General features: G+C 45.1%; 1 protein-coding gene across 2 annotated transcripts; it reads left to right on the forward strand.

Moving 5' to 3' along the window:
- The first annotated feature begins 6 nt into the window (after positions 1-6).
- On the forward strand, positions 7-27,740 carry KIAA0100 (KIAA0100 ortholog). Of its 2 annotated transcripts, XM_045487897.1 has the most exons (39): positions 10-154; positions 1,033-1,156; positions 1,666-1,715; positions 2,015-2,162; positions 2,340-2,458; positions 2,693-2,753; positions 2,920-3,109; positions 3,247-3,370; positions 3,776-3,900; positions 4,146-4,213; positions 4,327-4,472; positions 5,090-5,208; positions 5,320-5,483; positions 5,643-5,901; positions 7,272-7,477; positions 8,812-9,904; positions 10,339-10,530; positions 10,661-10,863; positions 11,005-11,123; positions 11,238-11,458; positions 12,004-12,194; positions 12,317-12,416; positions 12,542-12,744; positions 13,765-14,059; positions 16,487-16,644; positions 16,913-17,119; positions 21,183-21,282; positions 21,494-21,676; positions 22,013-22,134; positions 22,617-22,772; positions 22,858-22,979; positions 24,264-24,444; positions 25,083-25,169; positions 25,370-25,480; positions 25,618-25,753; positions 25,858-25,988; positions 26,169-26,270; positions 26,620-26,754; positions 27,177-27,740. In XM_045487897.1, the coding sequence occupies exons 1-39, from the start codon at positions 90-92 to the stop codon at positions 27,357-27,359; spliced, it is 6,699 nt and encodes a 2,232-aa protein (XP_045343853.1). In that variant the 5' UTR covers positions 10-89; the 3' UTR covers positions 27,360-27,740. The 2 variants fall into 2 exon arrangements, 1 of the variants encoding a protein (XP_045343853.1); XR_006714804.1 differs by lacking the exons at positions 26,169-26,270; positions 26,620-26,754; positions 27,177-27,740 and having other exon boundaries at positions 7-154; positions 25,602-25,753; positions 25,858-25,974.
- The last annotated feature ends 120 nt before the right edge of the window (positions 27,741-27,860 follow it).

The raw sequence follows: 27,860 nt of genomic DNA on the forward strand, positions 1-27,860 counted from the left end.
GTCGGCCCGCGGCGGCGCAGAGCGGAGCCGGCGTGGGGAGGGGGGGCCCGGCAGGGCGGGGGCCAGAGCCAGGCCGGGCCGGGGCCGGAATGCCCCTGTTCTCCGCGCTGTTGGCCTTGCTGTTGGTTGCGCTCTGCGCCCTATTCTTAGGCCGGTGAGGGGATCCCGGCTATAGCGGGCGGGGGCTGGGGAAGGAAAAGAGACTGAGGAGGGGGGGCGCGCTAGAAGGGCGCGCGGGAGGGGAAGAGGGCTGGGGGGGGACGGTGTGCAGGCGGCGGAGGGGGAGGGCCCGAGGAGGGCCGCGGAGGGGTCGCGCGGCGAGGGGAGGACTTGAGCGGGGGCGTAAGACCCGAGCTGGCGCCGAGGACCTGGGAGTAGGGGAGACAGAGAGCGGCCGAGGCCTGAGGAGATGCTGAGGCTCGAAGCTGAATAGGTTGTGTGTGTGTGTGTGTGTGTGTGTGTGTGTAGAGGGGCCCCGGCTTGGTGGTCTCTCTTTCTCCCTCCACACACCCCTGAGTGTACCCTTCACCGAGTGCAGAGGGCACCTGCAGCCTCGCCCTAAGAGCCGGAACAGGTCTGGCTGCCCAGGAGAGAACGGCATTTGAGCCGGCCGGGTGTGACCCCACCGCCTTCTCTCTGACACCTGTCTAGAGAGCGGAGACATGGACTGTGTGGGGGAGTATTTGATGGCACATCTGACACAGCTGCCTGTACTTCGAATCCTATTGGGGCCTCTTCTTTCTTCATCTGGGGTTCCTAAGGGTTGGAAGGATTGCTTTCTTTGTCCCCAACTTAGGAGGTGGACTGTAGTTTGTCTGATTTCATCTGGGTGAAGGGGACACTACAGAATTAGGGTCTTGATCTTTGTGGCTGAGTGTAAGTGACAGAATGCTGTTTTGGGAGACTGGAGAGTTGCCCAGAAGATCCAGCTTTAGGACATGACCTTTTTGCAAGGCCTTCTAGGACCAGCAAGGAATGAGGAAAGCCCAAATTGGGAGAGGGTCCTGTGAACTCACAAGGATTTTTCTGCAGGTGGTTTGTGGTCCGGTTGGCCACCAAGTGGTGTCAGCGGAAGCTGCAGGCAGAGCTAAAGATCGGCTCCTTTTTTTGGATCCAGAATGTCAGCCTTAAGTTTCAACAGCACCAGCAAACAGTGGTGAGTCTTGGGCAACTCCCTGGGTATGTGTGTGGGTGGACCCAGCTGAATTTCAACTTTTTATTACTTTTTAAAAAAATTCTGGGTGACTTTCCTGGTTAGCCCAGCCTTGGCACCCCTTTGCCAAGATGATCTTAAGAGTTAGTTTGGAAACGCTGGGATCAATGCAAGTTGTTGAGTTAAAAATCCTTATAAGGCACAGAGTGTGCAGGGTACAATAAGAAAGATACAGAAGTAAGGACAGAACAAAGATAACAGGAAATAGAAGAGCTTACTGTTCTAATTTAAGAGGGGAAACAGCAACATATCCATGAAAGAGAAATACTAACCAAGTTGAGCCAATGTCATTGTGAGGAGCAGGATATAGTGCTCAGGAGAGAAGTTGGTGGAAATGGAGTGGAAAATATTTAGTGGAAGGGCTTCCTCCTCGTAGAACTTTTCCTGTCTGTCAAGCTGCTAATGGTATACCTGGCAGCTAATGTACAAATCTTTCTTCCACACTGTTTTAGGAAATTGATAGCCTGTGGATTTCCAGCAAACTCCTTAGCCATGATCTGCCGTGAGTACTCTACATCCTTACTCTTCCCTTGGGGAATCTTTTGGAATTGGAGTTTGCAGAATGACATTCTACAGAGGCCTCACAACCCAAGGAGGGGTTTTGCTGATGTCTTCCTCTCCCCCTCCCCTTTAGCCTGGAAGCTGTTATTTCGTGAGACAGATACTGATACCTACTATGAGACTGTTATCCACGATTTGAGCTGTATTTCTAGGGAGGTTGAGAGAGTGAAGGTGAGGGGGGGGGAGGAGACTGCTAGGGAAGGGTGGACCTGATGATAGTGAGGTTTCTCTTCTGAACAGACGTTATGTGGCATTGTGCTTTGGAGAAGTGCGTATCAGAACGGATCTACAGAAGGTTTCTGGCCTGTTTGCCCCATTTTCTCAGAGCACTGGGGTGCATCAAAAGGAACTGTCCTTTAGTCCATCCTTACTGAAGATCTTCTGTCAGGTGAGATACTTCTCCCAGTTTCCTGGACTGTAGTAGGGATGGCTGGCTTTGTAGTCATGGGTGGATTTTTCCACTCTTTTGGGAACATCATATCAAGAGCTACCTCTTATTCTCTCTCTGTTAGGAGGGAAAGGTAGTGCCTTGATATTAATCATTATTCTTCTTTGCTTCTTCTAGCTGTTCTCCATTCATGTAGATTCTATAAACATCATGGTTCTCAAGGTGGCTACTTCTGAGTCCTTGTGGCACATTCAGATCAGAGAAAGCAGCTTTCTTTTGGACAGTGATGGGAAAAGGTAACCATTGGGTAGAAGAGGGTCAGGTAGTTCCATTCTTGTCTTAAAATTGTTTTAGGGTGGGTGAATTTTCTTATTAGGGTGTCAGATTTTCATCCTGTAGCATTTGAGGAGAGGTTGAGATTAGGCACTTCTCCTTGCCTTGTTCCTTTCAGCCAGCAAAGCTTGACTGAACTTAAATGGTGAGGAAAGGGGCCAAGTACTCTAATTTTTTTTTTTTTTTTCCTTTCCCAGGCTGAAATGTGAGGTGAGCCTAAATCAGATCAACAGCAAAGTTCTAAAGAGTGGCCAGTTGGTGAGTATGCCATGGTCATTCAGATGCCTTGTTTCCTTCTGGGTGCAAGATACGAAGGAGCTTCTGTGTTCTTATGTGGATTCTCTCAAGGTGGTGTTCCAGACCATTGCATTTTGACCCCAAACTGCCTACTTCTTAACACCTCAGAGGCTTATCCTCCCTGTAGGAGGACACCTGCCTAGCGGAGCTCTCACTGGCCCTAAAGTTGTGTCTAGAGGTGGGCATCAGCAGTCGGCAACTGAAGGTGATCGCTGTGGATATGTGGACACTCCATGCTGAACTGCATGAGGGCCTTTTCCATAGTCAGCTGCTGCGCCAGAGCCCAAGCCTAGCACCCAAACCTGTTCCTTGTTCAGGTAAAGCCCCGGCCTAATATTGGGCATTGGGTTAGCCTATTTTATGTGGAAGACGTGGCCAAAGAGGACGGGGCATTTTGGGAGACCTGAGTGTGTTCAGGATTCATTGCTTCTGTGTTATTCATTTATGTTTTCAGAGGTGACAGAGAACTTGGCTGAGCCAGCTCTGCCTGGCCTGTACCTCCTTCAGCAGCTGCCAGACCAGGTCAAAGTGAAGATGGAGATCACAAGTGTGGTGCTGTCCATGAACAGTCAGAAGAGGTGAGATCTCTCCTGGCATAGAAGTACGGAGAATGATAACTGGAGCTATATGCTGGGGTCTCTGTAACCAGCCTAGTAGCTGCACTGAGTTTGTCTGTGGGGAGAAAGGGAGTAAGAATGGCATGTATTTCTTTTTTTTTTTCTTTTCTTTTTTAATTTTTTTTTAATGTTTATTTTTGGGAGGGAGAGAGAGACAGAGTGTGAATGGGGGAGGAGCAGAGAGAGAGACCCAGAATCTGAAGCAGGCTCCAGGCTCCAAGCTGCCAGCACAGAGCCCGATGTGGGGCTCAAACTCACGGACTGCGAGCTCATGACCTGAGCCAAAGTCAGACGCTTAACCGACTGAGCCACCCAGGCACCCCAGAATGGCACGTATTTCTGAGCCAGAGTCTGTCTCTCATCCAGGCACCTGAATTGGACACTGAAGCTGCTGCAGTTCCTGTACCACCGTGATGAGGATCAGCTGCCTCTTCGAAGCTTCACAGCAAACTCTGATATGGCACAGATGAACACTGAACTCGTACTGAAAGGTTCACGGGTGGGGATGTCGGTACTGAGAGTACCAGACACTCTTTCCCCTGTGCCCCATTTGGTCTTTTTAGTTTAATATCAGTGTAACTGGAGATGGAGAGGAGAGAACATACTGAGAGAAAATAGCCCCAATTCATGAGTTTGGGTGATAATCTGTTCATCTGCTTGCCTGCCTCTGACCCTCTCCCAGTTTTATGTTTTGTTTCCCCAGTGTTCTTCTCTGATCTGCTCTTTACCCTTACAGATGGGTTGTTGCTGTCCCAGAGCCGCCAGCGCATTGTCTGTCTCAACTCCCTCAAGGCCAGTGTGCAGGTGTGATGACTGTGATACCAAGAATCGTTCCTTTCTCTACTCTCTCCCTGTATCGTTGCATTGTGAGCTAATGAGATAAAACCCAAGCCCACAGTTCTGGTATTTATTTTCAGGTGACCACCATCGACCTCCTAGCCTCCCTGGTTTTGAATACTTGCATTATTCATTACCGGCACCAGGAATTCTCTCACTGGCTGCACATGTTAGCACTGGAGACCCAAGGGTCTAGTTCATCTGTTCTTACGCAAAGAAAAAAAAGGTCAGTGTAATCTTTTTCAGCCACCATCTTACCAGGTGGATTCTCAGATTCTTTTGGTCTAAAGTGGCATGTTGTGTTAAACGTGTATTTGATTACTTCAGTAGCAATTCTATTTTATAGATCTTCCCCATTATACTAGGTTCTTTGACGGTAGGATGAGGTCCTTTTTGTTTCTATGTCCTTATTGCTCAGCATAGTGCCTTATTATACAAAATAAACAATTGTTGAACTGAACTTAAATGATCCACAGTATCTTGTCTGTCTTAGATTTTAAGGTGGTCGGTCATGTCACCTTCCATGGCTTGGAAGAAATGCCCCTTGGTTGTGTTAGGTTGAATCATACAATATGCTGATGTCTGTATTTGACATTCATATCTGACCTATGAAATGGCAGTCTCGTGTGGTTCAACCTAGTAACTGTGGCATTCCTGCGGATTACCGTTGGGAGTAGCAGTAAACAGCAAACTGACAATTTCAGTCTTTTAATTTTCTGGTTGTTTTCCATTCTAAGAATCACAACCAAACTTACCCTGACTTTGGAGAGCTTCAGGTGTCTCCTCCATAATAGGAAGCTGGAATTCTTTCCTTACCAAACAGTGATGTCTGTCCCTTTGCAGAACCTTCCCCCAGATCCTGGCTCCCATTATCTTTAGCACTTCCATCTCCAATGTCAACGTTTCCATTCAGCTTGGTGATACACCACCCTTTGCCTTGGGATTCAATTCCATCTCTCTAGGTAAGGCTCTGGTATGGAAAAGGAGTAAGAATCTGTCCATTAGTGAAGTTGGGCCCAATTGATGGCCACAGTAGTTCCACAGAACTCCTCTCTCTCACCTTCTTTGTTCAGATTACCAGCATCTGAGGCCACAGAGTATCCATCAGCGCGGCGTCCTAACTGTGGACCACCTCTGCTGGCGGGTGGGCAGTGACTCTCACATTCAGCGGGCACCCCACCCACCCAATATGCATGTTTGGGGTGAGGCACTTGTCCTGGACTCCTTCACACTACAGGTAGGTGGGGACTTTGGTGAACAGAAGCCCCGTATAGTTTCCTTGTCCTGCCCTGCTTTAGAGCGTGGAGCCCCTTTTTGGCAGAATATGATGCATCAGGGTATTATAGAACTGTGTGTCTGCATGCTCATAATGGGGCTCCCTCTGCTTCTTTTCTAGGGCAGCTATAACCAGCCTTTGGGCCTGTCTAGCACCCAGTCAGATACCCTGTTTCTTGATTGTACCATCCGAGGACTGCAGGTAGAAGCATCAGATACCTGTGCCCAGTGTCTCTCTCGCATTTTATCCTTGATGGACATACAGTCTGGGAAGTCTGCTGTCTCTAGAGAGTCTTCATTTGGGGAATCTGTGTCCCTACTGTGGAAGGTGGACTTGAAGGTGGAGGACATGAACTTGTTCACCCTTTCTGCCCTGGTTGGTAAGTGGGACAGGAAGTCTGTACCGAAGTGGGTAGTTTCTAACCTAAGCAGATTATGCTGGTTCAGTCTGTGCCTTTTCTTTTTTAAATTTTTTTTTTTTTTCAACGTTTATTTATTTTTGGGACAGAGAGAGACAGAGCATGAACGGGGGAGGGGCAGAGAGAGAGGGAGACACAGAATCGGAAGCAGGCTCCAGGCTCTGAGCCATCAGCCCAGAGCCTGACGCGGGGCTCGAACTCACGGACCGCGAGATCGTGACCTGGCTGAAGTCGGACGCTTAACCGACTGCGCCACCCAGGCGCCCCCAGTCTGTGCCTTTTCATTTAATGAAGCTGACTATGTGAATTTTTCTATTTTATTTATTTATTTAATTTTATTTTTTTAATGTTTATTTTTGGGAGAGAGAGCAAGTGCGTGTGCATGTATGAGCGGGGGAGGGGCAGAGAGAGAGGGAGGCACAGAATCTGAAGCAGGCTCTAGGCTCTGAACTGTCAGCACAGAACCCGACTTGGGGCTGGAGCTCACCAACTGCGAGATGGTGACCTGAGCTGAAGTTGGATGCTGAACTGACTGAGCCACCCAGGTGCCCCATGATTATGTGAAAATTTTCTAAATTAAAGGCATGAGATACTGGAAGGTCTTACATAACTATTGGGTTTCTTGATGTTTCTTAAAGGTCTATAGGAGATATTAAATATTAAGCAAGATTTATTTAAAAAAGGGGGTGGGGGAGAGGGAAAAATGGGTGATGGGCATTGAGGAGGGCACTTGTTGGGATGAGCACTGGGTGCTGTATGTAAGCCAATTTGACAATAAATTGTATTAAAAAAAATAAAAAGTCAAATCATTATTTAAAAAAAAAGCCTTGAGGCACCTGGGTGGCTCAGTTGGTTAAGTGTCCAACTTAGGCTCAGGCCATGATCTCACAATATGTGAGTTCAAGCCGTGCTTCGGGCTGTCTGCTGTCAGCACAGAGCCCTCTTCTGATCCTCCGTTCCACTCTCTCTCTCCTTCTCCCTCCCCTGCTCACACACACATGCTCTCAAAAAGAAAATAAACATTAAAAAAAAAAGCCTTGATAGTTGATCAAGAAATTGATTTTTTTTATTTCCGTGTGTGTTTAGTTCTAGAGAGTAACTGGTACGTCTCCGGGCACTTTGTAGCAGTTAGGGAGCTTCTTTGGGTCTGCCAGATTTAGGTAGGTTAATTTAGGAAAGGAAAAGTTTCCCTGAAACATGAGGAATGATCTTAGGGAGGTATGGGTAACACAGAAAGCTAGAGTGGAGGGAATAAATAAGAAAGGAGAGTGAGGGCTGCGGTTGCCATTTGAGAGCTGCGAACCGATGCTGACATGGTTTCTGGATGTCAGGTGCTTCCGAGGTCCGACTGGACACACTGACTATCCTGGGAAGTGCTGAAACCTCCACTGTGGGTGTCCAGGGACTTGTGCTTGCGCTGGTGAAGTCCGTCACAGAGAAGATGCAGCCGTGCTGCAAGGCTCCTGACATCCCCACTCCCGTGCTCAGCCTCTCCATGCTGTCCATCACCTACCACAGCAGCATCCGCTCCCTGGAGGTAAGGCTTCTTTGGGGAGGTGGAGTCAGGTTGGCTTCTCCCTAGGCTTAGAGCATTTCCCAGTCTTTTGAGTCTGGTGTGAAACTCAAACTGTGAGAAATAGGACACTTTGTGTTATTCTTTTTGTCCTTGCTTGTTCTGTACATTTTTAACTCTTTATTGTGGGATGTAAAATATACACACAATTAGAATATAAGAACTTGTACGTATCCATACCCAGCTTCAGTAATTGCCAGCTTAGGACCAATGTGTTTTAGCTACACTCTGCCATCCACCTCCCACTCTGGGATTATTTTGAAGCACACCTATACCAGACGTATAATTTCAACCGTAAACATTTCAGTGCATATCTCTGAAAAATAAGGAGCTTTTTTTTTTAAAGATCATGATATGGTGTTACTTTCCTGAAGCACCCAGCTCATTAAAAGGCTGGAAGGGAGGGGTGCCCTGCTGACTCACTTGCTGGAGCGTACATCTCTTGATCTTGAGGTTTTAAGTTCGAGCCCCACGTTGGGTGTAGAGATTACTTAAAAATAAAATCTTTAAATATAAGTAAATAAAAATAAAAGGCTGGAATGGCTCTAAAGATGGAGGCATTGGCAAGTTTTAAGAGGCTTTCCAAGATTTTTCTCCTCAGACTATCGGGTGGACATGGAATCCTCTTAGGAGAGGTGTGGGATATCTTCCTAATTGTCAGGCTTCAGCTTCCCTTGGAAACTGAAGAGTTGCCTTTTTAGAGGCTGGAACTCAAAGGAATTTTTCTGTTCTGGAATTTAAATTTTCTCTGCTTCACTATTCAGAATTGATTTTGTTTTCCAAGCTGACAAGGACTCCCTTCTTTGAGGCATACTTTTGTGTAAATCAATTGCTGTATTGATTTGTGTGGTCAGTCTTTTTTATATTTAAGAATTAAGATGCTCTCTTGTTGTTGTGTGGTTATTATGTTGCAGTGGTTATTATGCAGAGTGAGCCTGTTATAGAAAAATAACTCATAGAAATATAAAGCCAAATGATTAACTGTCTGCTGTACATAGCTGATATCCTATGGTAGATATTAAAGAATCAACACACATGATCTCTACTCTCGGACAATTTAGAATCCAGTTGAGAATTCAAAAGTGTGAGTGCTCTTACACATAAGATAAACAAGAACTGTTAGCTCAGCACATTCATGCTAAGGGGAACAAGGCAAGGGAGTAACTAATGAGGCTACTCAGGAAATACTTCCTAGTGGAGATGGTTCTTGACCCAGGTGTGCTTGTATAATATTCCCGGTCAGCTCTCCTATTTTGGGATATTGTAACTGACAGATTCTTTTCTCTTGCTCCCTGAAGGTTCAGTGTGGTGCAGGGCTGACCTTACTTTGGAGCCCCCCAGATCACATGTACCTGTACCAGCACGTCCTGGCTACCCTGCATTGCCGAGACCTACTAAGAGCCACTCTGTTTCCCGAGACTGTTCCACTCCTTGCACTAGAGACTCCAGAGGCTGCGTCTGAGCCAGAAGGTCATCTCCCTGAGCCATCTCCTCCAAAGCGGCTCCTAAACCTCACACTAGAGGTGAGCACAGCTAAGCTGACAGCTTTTGTAGCTGAGGACAAGTTCATTACCCTGGCTGCAGAGAGTGTGTCGCTGAGCAGGCATGGGGGTTCACTGCAGGCTTACTGCCCAGAGCTGGCCGCCGGCTTTGATGGCAATAACATCTTCAACTTCAAGGAGGTGGAAGTACAGCTGCTACCTGAACTGGAGGAGATGATCCTCCACCGGAACCCCTTCCCTGTGCTGCAGACCCTCCGGAACCGTGTTTGGCTCCTGTCCCTGGGATCAGTCTCGGTGGAGTTTCCTTATCAGTACGATTTCTCTCGAACTCTGGATGAGGCTGTGGGAGTTCAGAAATGGCTGAAGGGGCTGCATCGAGGAACTCATGCTCGGGCTTCTCCAAGCCCTGCCCCACTCCCACCGGATCTACTCTTGAAGGTTCAGCACTTCTCATGGGTTTTCCTGGATGACATTTTTGAGGTGAAACTTCGTGATAACTATGAACTGATGAAGGATGAAAGTAAGGAGAGTGCCAAAAGGCTGCAGTTGCTGGATGCCAAGGTGGCTGCCCTTCGGAAGCAACATGGGGAGTTACTGCCAGCCCGCAAAATTGAGGAGCTCTATGCCTCTTTGGAACATAAAAACATTGAAATCTACATTCAGCGTTCCCGTCGTCTCTATGGCAACACACCTATGCGCCGGGCCCTGCTCACTTGGAGCCTGGCGGGGCTAGAGCTGGTAGCTCTGGCAGATGTCTCCTTCCATGGCCCTGAGCGTGTGGTAGAGCAAGTTCAAGAGCTTGATCCAGGCAGCCCTTTCCCTGCTGAGGGAGTAGATCTTGTCATTCAGTGGTGTCGTATGCTCAAGTGCAGTGTTAAGACATTTTTGGGTAAGTAGTACTTCCTTATTTGCAGAGTCTGGTGTTTGCCCTCCCAGCTCCAGGAAGCTCTTTGAGTGGATGCAGAGGAGCTCAGTTATATTGGGAACTCTGGTGGTTGTGGGATGGGTGGAGTGGGATGGGTGGGCTCCTCTTCCCTTTCTTTGTTCCTGAATTTCACCCTGAAACTGCTTGGCTAACATAAAGGGACAGCTAACACAGTCATCTTCAGGGTTGGTGTACCCCTTGGATCTCAGTGGTATTCCCCTCACCATCTGCTCAGTGTCTCCATGCCCTTTTTCAGCTTTTCTGTCAATTGCCAGCTCTTGTTCTCTCAGTTGACTTTGTTAAATAGCTGGGTAAAAGTAGTGGTGGGGGAGAAAAATGTTTGAGAATATTGAGACAGTCCTCTGAATAGCCATTGTATATCCTCCCTGTAATAACAGTTCGGATAAGAGATTATCCCCGATACCTGTTTGAGATCCGTGACTGGAGGCTGATGGGTCGACTTGTGGGCACCGAGCAGAGTGGTCAGCCTTGCTCCCGGCGGCGTCAGATCTTGCACTTGGGGCTTCCATGGGGTAATGTGGCAGTAGAGAGGAACATGCCCCCGCTCAAGTTCTACCACGACTTCCGCTGTGAGTAGAGGAAGGCAGTTGGTTTGGCTGAGGGATGTTGTGGTGGCTAGGATGGGAGATGAGCTGAGGCCCTTCTGGAGTGAAGAAAGAAGTTGTGTAACAAGCTGTACCCTTTGCCCCTCTGTCCCAGCGGAAATCTTCCAGTACACAGTGGTATGGGGCCCGTGCTGGGATCCAGCCTGGACCCTGATTAGCCAATCTGTGGACCTCTTGACCAAGCCTTCAGCTGACCCCAGCCCACCCTTGCCCTGGTGGGACAAGAGCCGTCTACTCTTTCATGGGGACTGGCACATGGACATAGAACAGGCAAATCTGCACCAGCTGGCTACTGAGGTGAGGGGTTCCAGAGGAGTTACTAGGATGGTATGGTTGGGGCCTGTGTAGCACATGGTAGGGAGAGAAAAAGGTACTGATTTGGGAGATTTGGAGGATACTTGTATCCAGATCTCACGAAGTTGTTGGGGATGGTTATAGGACCCGTACAACACAACTGAAAATATGCACTGGGAGTGGAGCCACCTGTCTTTTCATTGGAAACCTGGTCAGTTTGTGTTCAAGGGTGACTTGGATGTCAACGTGAGAACAGCTTCTAAGTGAGTGGAGTAATGCCTCAACGGGGTGAGGGACTCAGGTTGGAGGGAGTGGGGAAGGGCCAGGGGGTTGCAAGTGACCAGGGCACTGAGGGCTGGGACTCTGTTGTGAGACAGGTATGATGACTGCTGCTTCCTTCACCTGCCTGACCTCTGCATGACACTGGACCTGCAGTGGCTGTGCCATGGGAACCCCCATGATCACCATGGTGTCACTCTGCGGGCTCCAGAGTTCCTGCCTGAGGTGCCTTTGGGCCAGCTCCATGACTCCTACCGGGCATTCCGCTCTGAGAACCTCAATCTCTCCATCAAGATGGATCTGACCCGGCACAGTGGGAGTGAGGCTTGGGTCTGGGGCAGCGGGAGGAAGGGTTGGGAGGATGGGCTTAAACACCGAGGACTTCAACTTGACCCTTGGGGGAGGGGATAAGGAAAGCAAGGGAGGATTTGGATTAGGACCTTTTCTGAGAGAGGGTTGGTGAAAACAAAGCTTAGATCTTTAAAAGGAATGGGTGTTGGGGATAGTGTGAGGTTGAATGCTGTTTGGATTTTTATTTTTATTTTTAAAAAAAAAATTTTTTTTTTTTCAACGTTTATTTATTTTTGGGACAGAGAGAGACAGAGCATGAACGGGAGAAGGGCAGAGAGAGAGGGAGACACAGAATCAGAAACAGGCTCCAGGCTCTGAGCCATCAGCCCAGAGCCTGACGCGGGGCTCGAACTCACGGACCGCGAGATCGTGACCTGGCTGAAGTCGGACGCTTAACCGACTGCGCCACCCAGGCGCCCCAGCTGTTTGGATTTTTAAACCTCTAAAAGCTGAAGCTAGCTTTATCTCTGTGTTTTAACCACAGGTAGGAAATGTCTATCCTTTCTTTTGCAGCGATATCCCAGCCCCGGATTCTGCTATATAGTAGTACCCTGCGCTGGATGCAAAACTTCTGGGCAACTTGGACTAGTGTCACAAGGCCTATCTGTAGGGGAAAGCTCTTTAATAACCTGAAACCTAGCAAAAAGAAACTCGGCCAGCACTACAAGCAGCTTTCCTATACTGCACTCTTTCCCCAGCTACAGGTCAGGCTCTGACAGCCCTGGTGACATCTTCAGTTCTTTCCCCTTCCCTCGTTTTCGTGTTTTTTCTCATCTTAATCATCTGATGCCATTCTTTGTTCAGTGTTCTGCTCTCTTGTTGCCAGGTGCATTATTGGGCCTCATTTGCCCAGCAACGGGGCATCCAGATTGAGTGCAGTCAGGGCCATGTCTTCACTAGGGGAACTCAGCGGCTTATACCTCAAGGTAAGGTCAAAGACTGCCTTCATTTTTCCTACCCTCTTTGCCCTTCACATTGCTCTTCCCTCTATGTGTCCCACACTGTTCTTCTGTACTGGTCTGCATGGGCTCTGTATGCCTCCTTTTCTCAGCGGGCACAGTGATGCGGCGTCTCATCTCTGACTGGAGTGTGACCCAGATGGTTAGTGACCTAAGTCAGGTGACTGTTCACCTGATGGCTTCACCCACTGAAGAAAATGCTGATCACTGCCTTGATCCCTTGGTAACAAAGACCCACCTACTGAGCCTGTCCTCTCTCACCTACCAACGGCACAGCAATCGCACGGCTGAGGAGGTACCGCCTGACACAGTCTCTTTGCTACCTTATTTTTATCAGTAGGTGTTTTAGTCTGCTGTTACAGGGCTGCTATAACAAAACACCAAAGAATGTGTGGCTTGAACAACAGAAATTTATTCCTGACAGTTCTAGAGGCTGGAAAGTCTAAGATCAGGGGCCAACATAGTCAGATTCTGGTGAGGGCTCTCCTCCTGGCTTGTAGACAGTTGCCTTCGCTGGGTCCTCACATGGCAGGAAAAGAGAGGGAGAGAACACGCTCTCTGGTGTCTCTTATAAGGGCACTAATCCCATCACAAGGGCCTCACTCTTGTGACTTCATGTAAACTTAATTACCTCCTAAAAGTCACATCTCCAAATATTATCACATTGGGGATTATGGTCTCAACATATGAATTATGGAGAGGGACACAATTCAGTCCATAGCAGTAGGTTTTAAGCTAAGTCCCGGGTAACGTTTCTAACTGTATTCCAAGTATATATATCATTACTGTCTGATGAACTCACTATTATCATTTGTATCAGCCTACCTCTTTTTGAATATTCCTTCTCTCCCTCTCCTAAAGATAGTCTCTTGCCTTTCAAGAAACAGTAAAACTTTTTTCCTAGCACCTTCTTTGGTATTTTTTGTTGTTTTTTCCTAATTAAGGAAAGATTTTTTATGCTGAAATTTTCTTTTCTTTTCTTTTTTGTTTTTTTTTTTAAAGTAGGCTTCACACCCAAGGTGGGGCTTGAACTCATGACCCGGAGATCAAGAGTCGTATACACTACCGAGTGAGCCAGCCAGGCGCGCCCCATGTGTTGAAATTTTCTAAATCATTTAAAATACAGCGGATGTAGTCAGAATGCAATCTAATGCACAAACTAAGACCACTTAGTTTTTCTTTCTCCAGGGTCTTCTTTTCTCCCCCAGAACAGATTTCTTGTTCAACAAGCTTGTTTTCTTGCCTCTGCCTTTGTGGTCCAGGAGAAATAGTGGGAATTTCCATGCTACCTTGTGGTTCTTTTCCTGTTTCTTAGGAGCTCTCTACTCGAGTTGGGGATCCTGCCTTTCATACACACCAGCTGCACTTAGTAGATTTACGGGCTTCCTGGACAACCACCAATCGGGACATTGCCTTTGGTTTATATGACGGCTATAAAAAGGCAGCTGTACTCAAACGTAATCTCTCTACGGAGGCCCTGAAGGGGTTAAAGATTGATCCCCAGATGCCAGCTAAAAAGCCAAAGCAGAGTGTTCTGACCAGTGCCCCAGCCCCACCTCCTGTCAGCACTCCCAGCTTTAGTGGACAGCCTGATAAGGGGTCCTCAGGAGGTAAGCTGGGGGAAATAAGACTTCATAGAGTTAGGTGTAGGATATGTGCATAGGATTGAACAAGAACTGGGAGGACTAAATCATGGCTGGTTCCATCTAGATACAGAGATGAAAACTATTCTTTTTCCCTATTAGGTCACCTCTGACTTACATAGCCGTGATATAGGGGCATTTAAAGGGTGTCATCCTGTGGGAAGGAGGAGAGGATCATGAAGGAGTGATGGGGCCAGAACGGGATGAGTAAGGGAGAAAAATGATTAAAGAATTGTTATGTGGTTTGATGAATTAATTTGTTCAGTTAACAAATATTGAGTACTTAACAGGCATAAAGCACTGTGCTGGGTTCAGTGAGAGATATGAAACGAATGACATTCTACTTGCCTCAACAAGTTTATCATCTCTGGATGAGCTTAGTTCATTCATTCACTCCCAATCACTCATTCATTCATAGATTCATTTTAGCTTATTGTGGGTTTATAAATTACCAGACATAACCCTAGACATTAGGGATATAAAAATGAGGAGAAGCTCAGAAACTAATAGACGGACATGTAAATTATTATTTCATTATGAAAATGCTTTTTAAGAATGTTTAAGAAGAAAGTATTTAAATCAGCATAGGGAAATCTAGAAAAGCTTCCCAGAAAAGATCATTGAGATGGGCCTTAAAAAATAAATAAGAGGTCGGCAGGCAAGAAAAGAGGAGAGGGCATTTTAAGGAGAGGGAATAAGTATAGAGGAATGCAAGTTCGTGGTAAATTTAAGAACAAGGTGGAAAGTGATATCAAAAGAGAAATCAAAAGAGAAAAAAGTATATGGGAGTTCTTGACTGGAATGAAGGAGGGAGTACAATCAGGGAAAGGTTTATCGAGGAAAGTAGCATTTGAGCTGGACCTTGAAGGCTGAGTATGGTTTGAACATGTGGAAATGGGGAGGAAAGGCATTCAAGGCATCCTGAATAGGAGTAGATTTGGTAAGGCTCTGTATGTTCAAAGGAGAGCGAACAATCTGTTTCAATTGGCATAGAGAGTAACTAAGGCGAGGAGCGAGGGAAGATCCTGGAAAGGAAAGCTGCACATAGACCATCACAGGTAGACCATCACAGGTCTTTTATACAAGGCTAAGGAGTTTTTGGTCCTTATTCAGTAGACAGTGGTGAACTACTGAAAGTTTTTGAATGGGGATGTGTCATCATGAGACTTTACTTTTAGGAAGATAAATCTAGCAGTGCTGTGGAGGAGGACTGGAGAGGAAGAAACTGGAGGTGGAGAGACAGATAAGGAAACTATTATGGTGTCCCAACAACATGTAATGAGGGCCTGAACTTGGTAGAGGCAGTGGGAATGGAGATGAGGGGATGGGTAGAAATGTTATCGTACTAAGAAATTTGACAACTGGTTGGAAGAAAGAGTTAAGATAGAAAGCAATAATGACTGAGGCTTTGAGCCTGGGACTAGCATGATGGTAACAGTAGTATCAGAGATAGGAGAGCCAGAGGATACTAAATACTAAACAAGTTCGGGGAGGAACAGGGTTGTTGAGTTCAGATTTGGACATGCTGAGTTTGTGGTGCAAGTAGTACATCTAGGTAATGTCTAACCAACAGCTGGAAATGAGGATCTAAAAGCTTAGTACTAGAGGTGAAGACTTTGGGAGTTTCAGCATAGAGCTAAAAGTTAATCCCAAGTAGATAATAATAGTTGCTTACTGTGTGGCAGGTACTCTGCAAAGTACTTTTATATGTTATTGCATTAAATTCCCTCAACAACCTTATGAGACAGTTACTATTATTTTACAGACAAGGGGACTGAGACACAGGTTAAAGCAAGCTGCTGAAAGTCACAATCGAGTAACTGGCAGAGATAGGATCTTAAATACAGGCAGACAAGTCTGATTCTGGATGCTGCTAACCATAACACTCTGTTAGAAAAACTCATTAGAAGGAAGAGGAAGAGAAGGGAACCCGAGGAGATACTTATTTCTAAGACATGGGAGAAGAGGATTTAGAGGCATAATCGTAGGAAGCAGTAGAGCTATGAGAACACAGTGGCACTAATGGCAAAGGAGTGGTTTCATATGGAAAGGAGTGGTCCACAAAGAACATTTAAAATAATATAAAATGAAAAATATAAGGAACAAAATGAGAAGAAAGATCCTAGAGTAATCAGAGGTTGATATACCTAAGAGAAAAAAATGCTGCTATTATATAGCACTCTTGGAAATCTGTTATTTTTGTTAAAATTGAGGAAATGAAATGACAACCCTTATTTTGCCCTCAGAGATCAAGGAGGGGAGTGGGTGGGCTGGAGTTGCAGGTTGGAGAGAGTATTTTCTAGAGAAATTGAAGGAAGATCGGTTTGGCCCTAGATGTATTGCCCATATTCCTTTGAGATTGTGACTTTCTTCCACTTCCTATTTCTCTGCCAGGTGCCTACATGTTGCAGAAGCTGATTGAAGAGACAGACAGGTTTGTAGTGTTCACAGAAGAGGAATCAGGTGTGAGTGATCAGCTGTGTGGCATCGCTGCCTGCCAGACGGATGATATATATAACCGAAACTGCCTTATTGAGCTGGTTAATTGCCAGGTAACTTCTCTTTACCAGAGCACCCCAGCATTGGGCTAGATCCTAATCATATGTGTTCACCTTCTCCCAGCGCCAAATAAGAATGGGCAGATAGAGCTCCAAACAATTATTCCTTCCACCAGGTATCCAGGATAATCCTTCCATTTCTAAAACCATAGTGTAAGCCAGAATTAGATCCAGCTGCATTCATTGATACAATCCTTTCACTGACCTTCTCATCTTCCCTGGTGGCCCTTGTGCTATGATTCTGCTCCTGTCTATGGCATAGATGGTTCTTCGTGGAGCGGAGACAGAAGGCTGTGTCATTGTGTCAGCTGCCAAAGCTCAGCTGCTGCAGTGCCAACACCATCCAGCCTGGTATGGTGACACATTGAAGCAAAAGACATCCTGGACTTGCCTACTGGATGGCATGCAGTACTTTGCCACCACTGAAAGCAGCCCCACTGAGCAGGATGGCCGACAGCTCTGGTTAGAGGTTAGTCAAATACAGGAATTGCAGGCAGTCTCTGATTTGTGGTCTGTGAGCACATAGTGCTTTTTTCTTTTTTTTTAATCTCTTGCTGTTCTTTTTTATTGTGAGGGAAATTCTTGTTTCCCAGCACTAGAATAAAACGGGCTGGAACTTTTTTACGTTTGAGAAGATTGCTGACCTCTGCTAATAAATCACACTAATCAGCAGGCAGCCAAGAGAACAGGCAGTAAGCCTGAGAACTTTAGATAAATTCTTTATCTGCCCTTTCTCTGATTTCTCTTAAGAAGATGTTTGATTAGTTTCAGCAAAGCAGTAAGGTTGAATACAAAGACTGCTTGTCTAGGAATCAGGTTATGTGAGTTCTAATGCCACCTTTGCTGTTATAGTAGCCATGAGCCTTTGGGCGAGTCACCTTTATTTACTTTGTTTAAGTTTATCTATTTATTTTGAGAGAGAGAGATGAGAGCAGGGGAGGGGCATAGAGAGAGGGAGAGAGAATCCCAAGCAGGCTCTGCGTTGTCAGCGCTGAGCCCGATGTGGAGCTCAAACTCACAGCTCTGAGACCATGATCTGAGCTGAAATCCAGAGTCAGAGGCTTAAACTGACTGAGCCACCCCAGGGCCCCAAGTCGCCTTTACTTGTAAAATTGAGTTAATACTTCCCCCTCACAAGATTGTTGAAAGGATCAAGGGTGAGAAACTGCTTTGAAAAATACAAAGCTTCATTTAGATGGAAAATAATTACACCATTTTTAAAAAGTTATGTCAGAGGAGGTCTAAGTGTGTCAAGATAGCATTTTGTTAGATGGTGGAATTATGAGCAGTTGGCAGGGACTAGGCTATAGATTTTCTTCTCAGTGTAGTAAAACTGAATTTGCTCTATAATTTCTAGGATATTCTCCCAGAATAATAGGAGATCTAATAGTTATAAGATGTACCTAATACTCAGCATTGTTACTACTTAACCGGTGTGAAGTGTCCACATTGTGCTGGGCATGGTACACCCAAATGAGTTACTGGATCCAGCTACATCTTTAAGGACCAATAGGATAACTTCATTTACCATTCTACTCAGTGGGGAAAAAGCTAATCCCTTTTCTGTCCTCCCTGCCTGGTGCTTCTTACTCCAACAACCTTAGGGCTCAATCTAAGCAACCTCAGGTGTAATTACACACAAGGTAATCATTTAATCAGATGTCAAGCCAAGTAAGGGTCAAGTTATTGGTACTATGAGAGGTCATGCTGATATATTACATCTGTGATCCAGGCAAGCAGTGCTCTTTACCACTAATCTCAGGAGGTAGGCATAGAAGGTATACTCAGGCAGATGAGCTATGCAAGATCTCTAGCATTTTCCGGGCCTCTGCTTCTTTTAGGCATGCCCTCTTTTACATGTGAACCCTTTTTTTCCTCAGGCTGTGACATTAGCATTAGAGTAGAATATCCTAGGGTTTTTTTTGTTTCTTTAATTGAAGTATAGTTGACATATTAGTTTCAGGTGTACAACATAGTGACTTGACAATTACAAACATTATAAAATGCTCACCAGGGTAGTTACCATCTGTCACCATATAAAATTATTACAGTATTATTGACTATTTCCTGTACTGTACTTTTCATCTCTGAGTTATTTTATATCTGGAAGTATGTACCTTTTAATCCCCTTGATTTATGTCACCTATTCCTCCCACCCTCCTCCCCTCTGGCAACCACCAGTTCTTTATGGGTTTATTTCTGTTTTTGTTGTTTGTTTTTTAGATTCCCCATATAAGCGAAATCGTATAGGATTTATCTTTGTCTGTCTGATTTTACTTGGGATAATACCCTTAGATCCATCTGTATTGCCAAAAATGGCAAGATTTTATTCCTTTTTATGGCTAGTAGTATTCCATTGTGTATATATAAAATACGTCTTTATCCATTCATCTGTTGAAGGACATTTAGGTTGCTTCTGTATTTTGGCTATTATAAATACACATAATAAGCATTAAATATAGGGCTTTTCGAATTAATGATTTCATTTTCTTCAAATAAATACCCAGAAGTGGAATTATTAGATCGTATGGTACTTCTGTTTTTAGTTTTTTGAGGAATCTCAGTATTGTTTGCCAGAGTGGCTGCACCAATTTACATTCCTGCTAACGTTGCACAGTTTCCCTTTTCTCATCGTCCTTGCCAACATGTGTTATTTCATTTTGATACTAGCCATTTTAGTGTGAAGTGGCTTTGATTTGTATTTCCCTGATGATTAATGAATTTGAGCATCTTTCCATGTGTCTGTTAGGCCATCTGTATGTCTTCTTTTGGAAAAATGTCTACTCGGGTCCTCTGCCCATTTTTAATTGGATTAATGTTTTCTTTTGGGTTTTTTTGGTGTTGAGTTGTAGGAGTTCCTTATGTATCATTTGCAAATATCTTCTCCCTTTCAGTAAGTTGTCTTTTCGTTTTGCTTATGATTTCCTTCACTGAGTTTGGTAGGAGTACTTTGATCTTGCCTTTCCCATATGAAATTTTTTGTGACTTGGCAGATCTGCTTATGGTCTTCATATCACTCATTCTACTATTCACTTTGACTTCAGCTTGGCAGAGAGACTCAAAAGACTTCATTCCCTTTACCCCATGGGCAACAGTGTCAGAGTGGTTGTCTGAAAACAGAAAACAGCAAAACCACAATTGCATGAATATCAAAGTGGGTGGGAAAGTCACTGGTTTTGATGAAATTTTTTGTGCTTGACAGGATTGACTTTTTCCTCAAAAAATTTTTTTTTATTGTGGTAAGATATAAAATTTACCATTTTAACCATTTTTTAAGTTTATTTATTTATTTTGAGACAGAGTGTGAGCAGAGGAGGGGCAGAGAGAGAGAAGGAAAGAGGGAATCCCAAGCAGGCTCTATGCTGAGCGCAGAGTTCGACGTAGGGCTTGATCTCACAACTGAGATCGTGACCTGAGCTGAAATCAAGAGTTGGATGCCACCCCTGGTTTTAACCATTTTTAAGTGTAAAGTTAAGTTTGTATTAAATACATTCATAATGTTGTTCAACCATCACCACCATCCATTTCCCTAACTCTTCATCTTATAAAACTGAAATTATACCCATTAAACAATAACCTCCCTTCCCCTTTCCAGTCCTCAGCAACCACCATTCTACTTTCTGCCTCTATGATTTTGGCTGTTCTTAAGTACCTTGTATAAGTGGAATCATACAGCATTTGTCTTTTTGTGACTGGTTTAGTTCACTTCCTATAATCTCTTCAAGGTTTGTTCGTGTTGTAGCATCTTCCTTTTTAGGATTGGATTCTGTTGTATGTACAACAAATTGCTTATCCATTTGTCTATCAGTGGAGACTTGGGTTGCTTCCATATTTTAGCTATTGTGAATAATACCATGTGAATATGGGTGTACAAATCTCTTCAAGACCTTGCTTTCAGTTCTTCTCAGTATATATCCAGAAGTGGAACTGCTAGGTCACATAGCAAAAATTCTATTTTTAATTTTTTGAGGAATTGCCATACTGTTTCCATAGTACCATTGTACCATTTGACATACCCCAACAGTGCATAAGGGTTCCAATTTCTGCACATCCTTGGCAACACTTTTTTTTTTTTTTTTTGATTGTAGCCATCCTAATGGGTGTGAGGTGGGATAGGATTTTTTTTAAATGTTTATTTATTTATTTTGAGAGCACAAGTGGGGAAGGAGCAGAGAGAGAGAAGGAGACAGAATCCCAAGCAGAGCCTGATGTGAGGCTTGATCCCAAGAACTGTGAGATCATGACCTGAGCTGGTATCAAGAGTCACTTAACTGACTGAGCCACCCAGGTGCACCCAGATAGGATATGATTTTAACATAGCTTGCTTTTCTGGTCTCAGGCCTGCAGGCATGTAACTCATCTGGGTTTGGAGAATTTAGGTGGTGGGCCAGGAGGGAGTCATGTATGTCTTCTACCCTGGGAGATCCTTCAAGCTGTTCTAGGCAGTGGAAATTTAGATAGTATTACTTGCATCATAATCATCTGTGTCCCAGTTGGCTAGGAGTTAAAGGTGCCTGTATCTCTGTCTTCAGGTAAAGAATATTGAGGAGCACCGGCAGCGTAGTCTGGACTCTGTGCAGGAGCTGATGGAGAGCGGGCAGGCAGTGGGAGGCATGGTTACCACCACCACAGGTCAGCTCTCCCTTATTCCCCATCATGTTGTTAGGTGTGCATTTTCTTACATACTCTTAAAGTTAACATATGCTGGAATAGGACCATTTTGTTTTAGGCTAGGGGGAAAGCAAGTGTCTGGAGTTCCCTAAACATCACATATGGCTGGGAGGTTCTCTCAATACCTCCATTGAAAATGTCTTTCTCTTATCTCTTTCCCACCTCTTCCCAGATTGGAACCAGCCAGCTGAGGCGCAACAAGCCCAGCAAGTCCAACGGATCATTTCACGCTGTAGCTGCCGAATGTACTATATTAGTTACAGCCATGACATTGATCCTGAGCTGGCAACTCAGATTAAGCCACCTGAGGTTCATGAGAACCAGGAAAAGGAAGATCTCCTAAAGAAACAGGAAGGTATTCAGGGCTTGAAAGGCTTTTAGAAGGGAACTAGAGAATTTTTGAAAGTAGCTATTTCCTTAGTGGTTTTGAGTTAGTAGTGTTATTAGAAGTCCCACTGTGCCCTGGGCATTAACACTTTCACTTTGCTCTACATTGTGTAAGTTCTACTATAAGAGAATAAACTGGACTGTTGGAGGGAACTGGGATGAATGGATATTGTTTAATTCTAAAATAAGAAAACCTATTTCTACCCATGAGCATCTGTCACTAATACCAAATATGGGTTAGAAGATGGGGTCGATATTTAGAGAGAAACTTGAGTTTCTTACCTAGCTGCTATCAATTACCTAGGAGCTGTGGATACCTTCACCCTTATTCATCATGAGCTGGAAATCTCCACCAACCCGGCTCAGTATGCCATGATCTTAGACATTGTCAACAACCTGCTGCTGCATGTAGAACCTAAGCGGAAGGTGAGCATGGGCCCTAATAGAATGCCAGTTAACCTCACAGGAACTGACAGACCTTGTGCTTTATTTGGGGTCCAGTAAGAAAAGCCATGCTTCAAACTGAAAAAGGACCTTGTGGTGAGTACATCCTGTGTTAGTCAATAGCAGCAGTTGAAATTGTCTAGAAAAGGTCTGAGTGTTTCTGAGACTGCAGAGCTTGTTTATGTGTGGTTTTTCTTGGTCAGTTCTCTGCTGAGTCACTTTAATACCTCTAAAAACAGTAACTGGTCCCCACTATCACCTCTATCCCTACCCTGTGGCACTGGCTCATTGTGAAATCTTTATGTCTTCTGCATTGGCCTACCCTTTATGCTTGCTACTAATGGTAACAGATACAAGTAAGCTTTCCAGAAGAGGTCCCTGTTTCTTGTTCCTTTCTGTATTTCACCTTACTACAAGACATGTCTATTAAGAAACCTTGCTCATTTCCTTTTCCATTCCTTCAGGAGCATAGTGAGAAGAAGCAGCGAGTCAGGTTCCAGCTTGAGATCTCTAGCAATCCTGAGGAACAGCGCAGCAGCATATTACACTTGCAGGAGGCCGTGCGGCAGCATGTGGCCCAAATACGGCAGCTGGAAAAGCAGATGTATTCTATCATGAAGGTAGTCACCAGGGCAGTTTGAGGAGAGGGTGTTCTCCTAGGACAAAGGAGATCTCCTCTCAGTTTCTCCTGCCTTGGCTCCCTAGTCTTTGCAGGATGACAGCAAGAATGAGAACTTGCTTGACCTGAACCAAAAGCTTCAGTTGCAGCTAAACCAGGAGAAGGCCAACCTACAGCTGGAAAGTGAAGAGCTGAATATCCTCATCAGGTGCCATAGCATCCCTGCCCTTTTCTAGTGCCCCAGCTGGAATTGATTTCTCTTCCTTGCTTTAGATCTATTGTGCATTATCAAAGGCTGATGTAGATTTGGGCACTTCCCGAGTGAGTGTTGCTGATCTTGGCCAAGAGGTTGAGAACAGGAGAGCCCCTGCTTTGGCTCCTCATTAGAGTACCTCCTGGGAAAGGAGAAAATCAGCTCAGAAAGATAGCTTTTGTGGCCCTGGTGCTATGCAGGTGAACTGAAAATAAAATATCTTGGAAGTTGGTCAGTAAGGAGCACAATTGCAGATACAATTGTAGGGGTTTATTAGTGGGCAGAGATTACTTTATTAAGAAGCACCTGGAGGGCACTTGGGTGGCTTAGTCGGTTGAGTGTCCAACTTTTGACTTTGCCTCAGGTAATAATCTCACAGTTCCTGAGTTTGAGCCCCATGTCGGGCTCTGAACTGACAGCGGGGAGGCTGCTTGGGATTCTCTCTCTCCCTCTCTCTCTCTCAAAATATACCAAAAAAAACCCAAAATAAAACCTTGGAAAAAAAAAAAAGCAGCACCTCTATGGCTCAGTCAGTAGAGCATGTGACTCTTGATCTCAGGATCATGAGTTCAAGCCCTATGCTGGGTGTGGAACTTACTTTTTTTTTTTTAACATGGTTAGCATGTGGCATAGCGCATATATATATACGTGTGTGTGTGTGTGTGTGTGTGTGTATACACACATATACCTATATGTGTATATATATTTTTATAATTTATTGTCAAATTGGCTAACATACAGTGTGTGAAGTGTGCTCTTGGTTTTTGGGGTAGATTCCCATGGTTCACCACTTACATACAACACCCAGTGCTCATCCCAACAAGTGCCCTTCTCAATGCCCATCACCCATTTTTCCCTCTCTCCCACCCCCCCATCCACCCTCAGTTTGTTCTCTGTATTTAAGAGTCTCTTATGGTTTGCTTCCCTCCCTCTCTGTAACTGTTTTTTTCCCTTTCCCTTCCCCCATGGTCTTCTGTTAAGTTTCTCAAGATGGGTGTGGAACTTAAGAAAAAAAAACAACAACAACAACTGTAGAATTGAAAAATTTGAAAGATGGGATTTATTCTCCCATGGCCCAGGGTGTGAGGAGCATGAATCCAGTGAAAAAAATAGGGAATAGCTGTCCCAAAATAGGTCCATCTCTGAGTTTACCTCCTGCATCATTCTAGAGCATTCTACCCCACCCCCAACCCAAATGCTGTTACCCTTATTGGCCTTGGCCCTCCTGTCCATTTATAGGTGTTTTAAGGATTTCCAATTGCAGCAGGCCAATAAGATGGAGTTGCGAAAACAACAAGAAGATGTGAGTGTGGTTCGTCGCACTGAGTTCTACTTTGCTCAGGCACGATGGCGTCTGACAGAGGAAGATGGACAGCTAGGAATTGCTGAACTAGAGCTGCAGCGGTTCCTCTACAGCAAGGTATCGGGTATATACAGTCACATAAAGGCAGCTGTATTGAGAGATATTGACCTATCACAGGAGTCTTAACTCGGAGAAACAAAGAGGCTAATTATTATATGATTACTAGTGCTGGTATTAATGGTTATTAATGATGATACATGAGCAGAGTTCCCTTTAGACATAGTTGTTTGTAATATTAAATAATACAGATATAGATGAGCTTGATCAAATACTTCTTTCATTGAATAAGATTATCCCTAGAAATATGGCCCAGAAAGAAGTAATCTTCCAATACCAGCTTGGAATAGAATTAATTCTATACTGACATTCAGCTTTCCTGCAATAAATGGAGGAGAAGACATGATTCATTATCCCACACTCCTTCCCCCTGGGAGTTTGGAAATGAGTGAGACCATTTTTGACTATCACAGTAATTGGGAAGGATTACTGGCACTTAGTGCTCTTGTTAGTAGTGTCCATGAGAAACACTGGGTTAAAGGGTGAATTGACTGTATGGAGATGAAAGGGATACCAAAGGTTGGGATTAAACATATGGAGAACCTGAAAACAGGATATGTAGCAATTCTCTAGCAAGCTCCTGAGAAAGACTTATAATAGCGTGTGGGGTGGGGTTGGGGGGGAATCTGTCTTTATAGGTGAATAAGTCTGATGACACAGCAGAACATCTTCTGGAATTGGGCTGGTTCACTATGAACAACCTCCTCCCCAATGCTGTCTATAAGGCAAGTCTTATTTCCCCATTCCTGCCCCATTCTCATGCTTCCTAACACAGGGCATTTGTAATGGCCCTTCCCCATAAACCCACTAAGGGAAATACTGTGGTGATCTGAGAGGTGAAAGCTTGTCTAGCTTAGCAAGACTGTTGCTTTTCCTCTTAGTCTGCAGGGATTTGTGGGTAGATTTATCACTCTTTATCTTACAGGTAGTCCTACGGCCCCAGAGCTCCTGCCAATCTGGACGACAGCTAGCCCTCCGCCTTTTCAGCAAAGTCCGGCCCCCTGTTGGGGGTATTTCTGTTAAGGAACACTTTGAGGTTAGTAAACAGTCCTTTGGGGACCCAGGAACAAAGGGCACTCAAAAGCTATCTGTGTGTCAATGTTACATTAGGGGTAGGTAAACTGAGGGATGATGTCTGAGCTTAATTGCTTCTTCAGCCTTTTTCCTCTTTAGGTAAATGTGGTGCCTCTCACCATCCAGCTGACACACCAGTTCTTCCATAGAATAATGGGCTTTTTCTTTCCTGGCCGAAGCGTAGAAGATGATGAGGTTGGTGACGAAGAAGATAAGTCCAAACTGGTGACTACTGGTGAGAACTTTTATGGTGGAGATCCGGAAGACTGGGGTAGCAGCCTCAGAGATAGCTGAAGCTTCAGAAAGAGGACAACAGCTGGTGTGCTTGCTTTTTCATAGGAATACCAGTGGTTAAGCCTCGGCAGCTGATTGCAACAGATGATGCAGCACCACTGGGCCCTGGGAAGGGTGTTGCACAAGGCTTAAATCGGAGTTCTGGTGTCAGAAGATCATTTCGGAAAGTACCTGAGGTACCAGACATGCCCCTAATGACAGAAAGATGGAAGAATCCTAGGGTTCTGTTTGGGTCAGCTGAAGATTTCTTCTGTTTACTGAGTCTTTTCCAGGGATGAAAGGAGATGGAGATGTTTGGGGTTCTAAGTTTCTTCTGATGGTTTCAAGAACTCATATTCGTTTCCTGCCTTTCCTAGCACCCTGTGGATGATATTGACAAGATGAAAGAGCGAGCTGCCATGAACAACTCCTTCATCTACATAAAGATTCCACAGGTTCCTCTCTGTGTCAGCTACAAGGTCTGCTCCTCCCTAGTACTTTCTAGAACAGGGTGGGAAGGGAACCAGATAAGATCAGAGATTAAAATTAGGCACGACAGTCTAAATTGTGAAGATGGTCTTTGGGTAATAATCTGCTGTTCCCTCTGCTGCCTTCAGGAGTCAGTACTGTTACAGGATGAGGTAAAGGAAAATCAGTATCTTTAGATTGCTGCTGCAGGAAAGTGCTAGACTTGGGACTCAAGTATTAGATTGGACTGTGTGTTCACTTCAGCAGCACATATATTAAAAAAGTATTAGCTTTGGACTAAAAATGGCAGCTGATCTTTTCGCTTTTCTTTTCTCTCCCCTCTCCCTCCTTCTCTTGCAGGGTGAGAAGAATAGTGTGGATTGGGGTGACCTTAACCTTGTGCTGCCCTGTCTGGAGTACCACAACAACACATGGACATGGCTAGACTTTGCCATGGCTGTCAAGAGGGACAGCCGCAAAGCCCTGGTTGCCCAGGTATCCTGCCAGAGTTCATGGCTGTTTGGTTAGCAGGGGCTGACAAACAGGTCCTGTGCTCAGGAGCAGTTCATTGTAGGACATATGTAGGACAAGTAGCCTTGGCAACGGGCAGGTGAATGAAGTGGGCAACTTCTATCCCTGCCCTCTCCATGACTTTGGTCAGATGTTTAAATGTTTACACTTATATACGTTAACTGCTGTTGAGTTTTAGGGAACTGAGGGCTGACGCAACTTCAGGTTTAGAATAGGTTCTAATTAGACTGTAAGCTTCTTGAAAGCAGAGATCATTTTATAATTTGAATTGCCACATTGTGCCTTCATGTAAGCTTAACAAATCTTTTTTGACTTGGTTCACAGTGATTTATTCTGCCTGTTCCACTAATATTTACCTTCCCTTTTACTCCTCTCTAACCTACCAGGTAATCAAAGAGAAGCTAAGGCTGAAGCCTGCAACAGGGTCTGAGGTCCGGGGAAAGCTAGAAACTAAATCAGATCTCAACATGCAACAGCAGGAAGAGGAGGAGAAAGCCCGACTCCTCATCGGTTTAAGTGTGGGCAACAAGAACCCTGGCAAGAAGTCCATCTTTGGCAGGCGCAAGTGATCCAGCATGCAAGAGTGGCTGCAGTACAGGATCTGACTTTGGCTCAGGCCCCAGGGACTTGTGGGGTGGGAGGCGCTTCCCCTCATCCATCAGGATTTGTGGTGGTCAGGAGCTCACAGGGTACTGTGGAGAGAGGCACTGCTCTTTTAGCAGCTGGCCTGTTCCCTGCAGAACACGGTGGATAATAATGCTGAGTTCTACCTCACACTGATCAGCAGGGCCAGAGAGGCATCAAGAGAGCAAGACCCAGGGATTGGGCCCAGGATCAGGATCTGGTTCCCTTGGGGCCAACTGAAAGGGTGGGAGGGACAGTTCTGATCAAGTGTGATAAATTTTTATAGACCTATATATAAATATATACATATATATTTCTAAGTGTAACTGCTCTCCCTCTGTGCCAGAAAGTTGAGGGGAGGATCCGCTCTCTCCCTCATTCCACTGCCTTGTATAGGAGGTATTAGGGTTCTGGGGGGAAATCAGCCCCTCCTCAATCTGTGCCAA

The sequence above is a fragment of the Leopardus geoffroyi genome, chromosome E1 (assembly GCF_018350155.1).
Source record: "Leopardus geoffroyi isolate Oge1 chromosome E1, O.geoffroyi_Oge1_pat1.0, whole genome shotgun sequence".
NCBI classification, from domain to species: Eukaryota; Metazoa; Chordata; class Mammalia; order Carnivora; family Felidae; genus Leopardus; species Leopardus geoffroyi.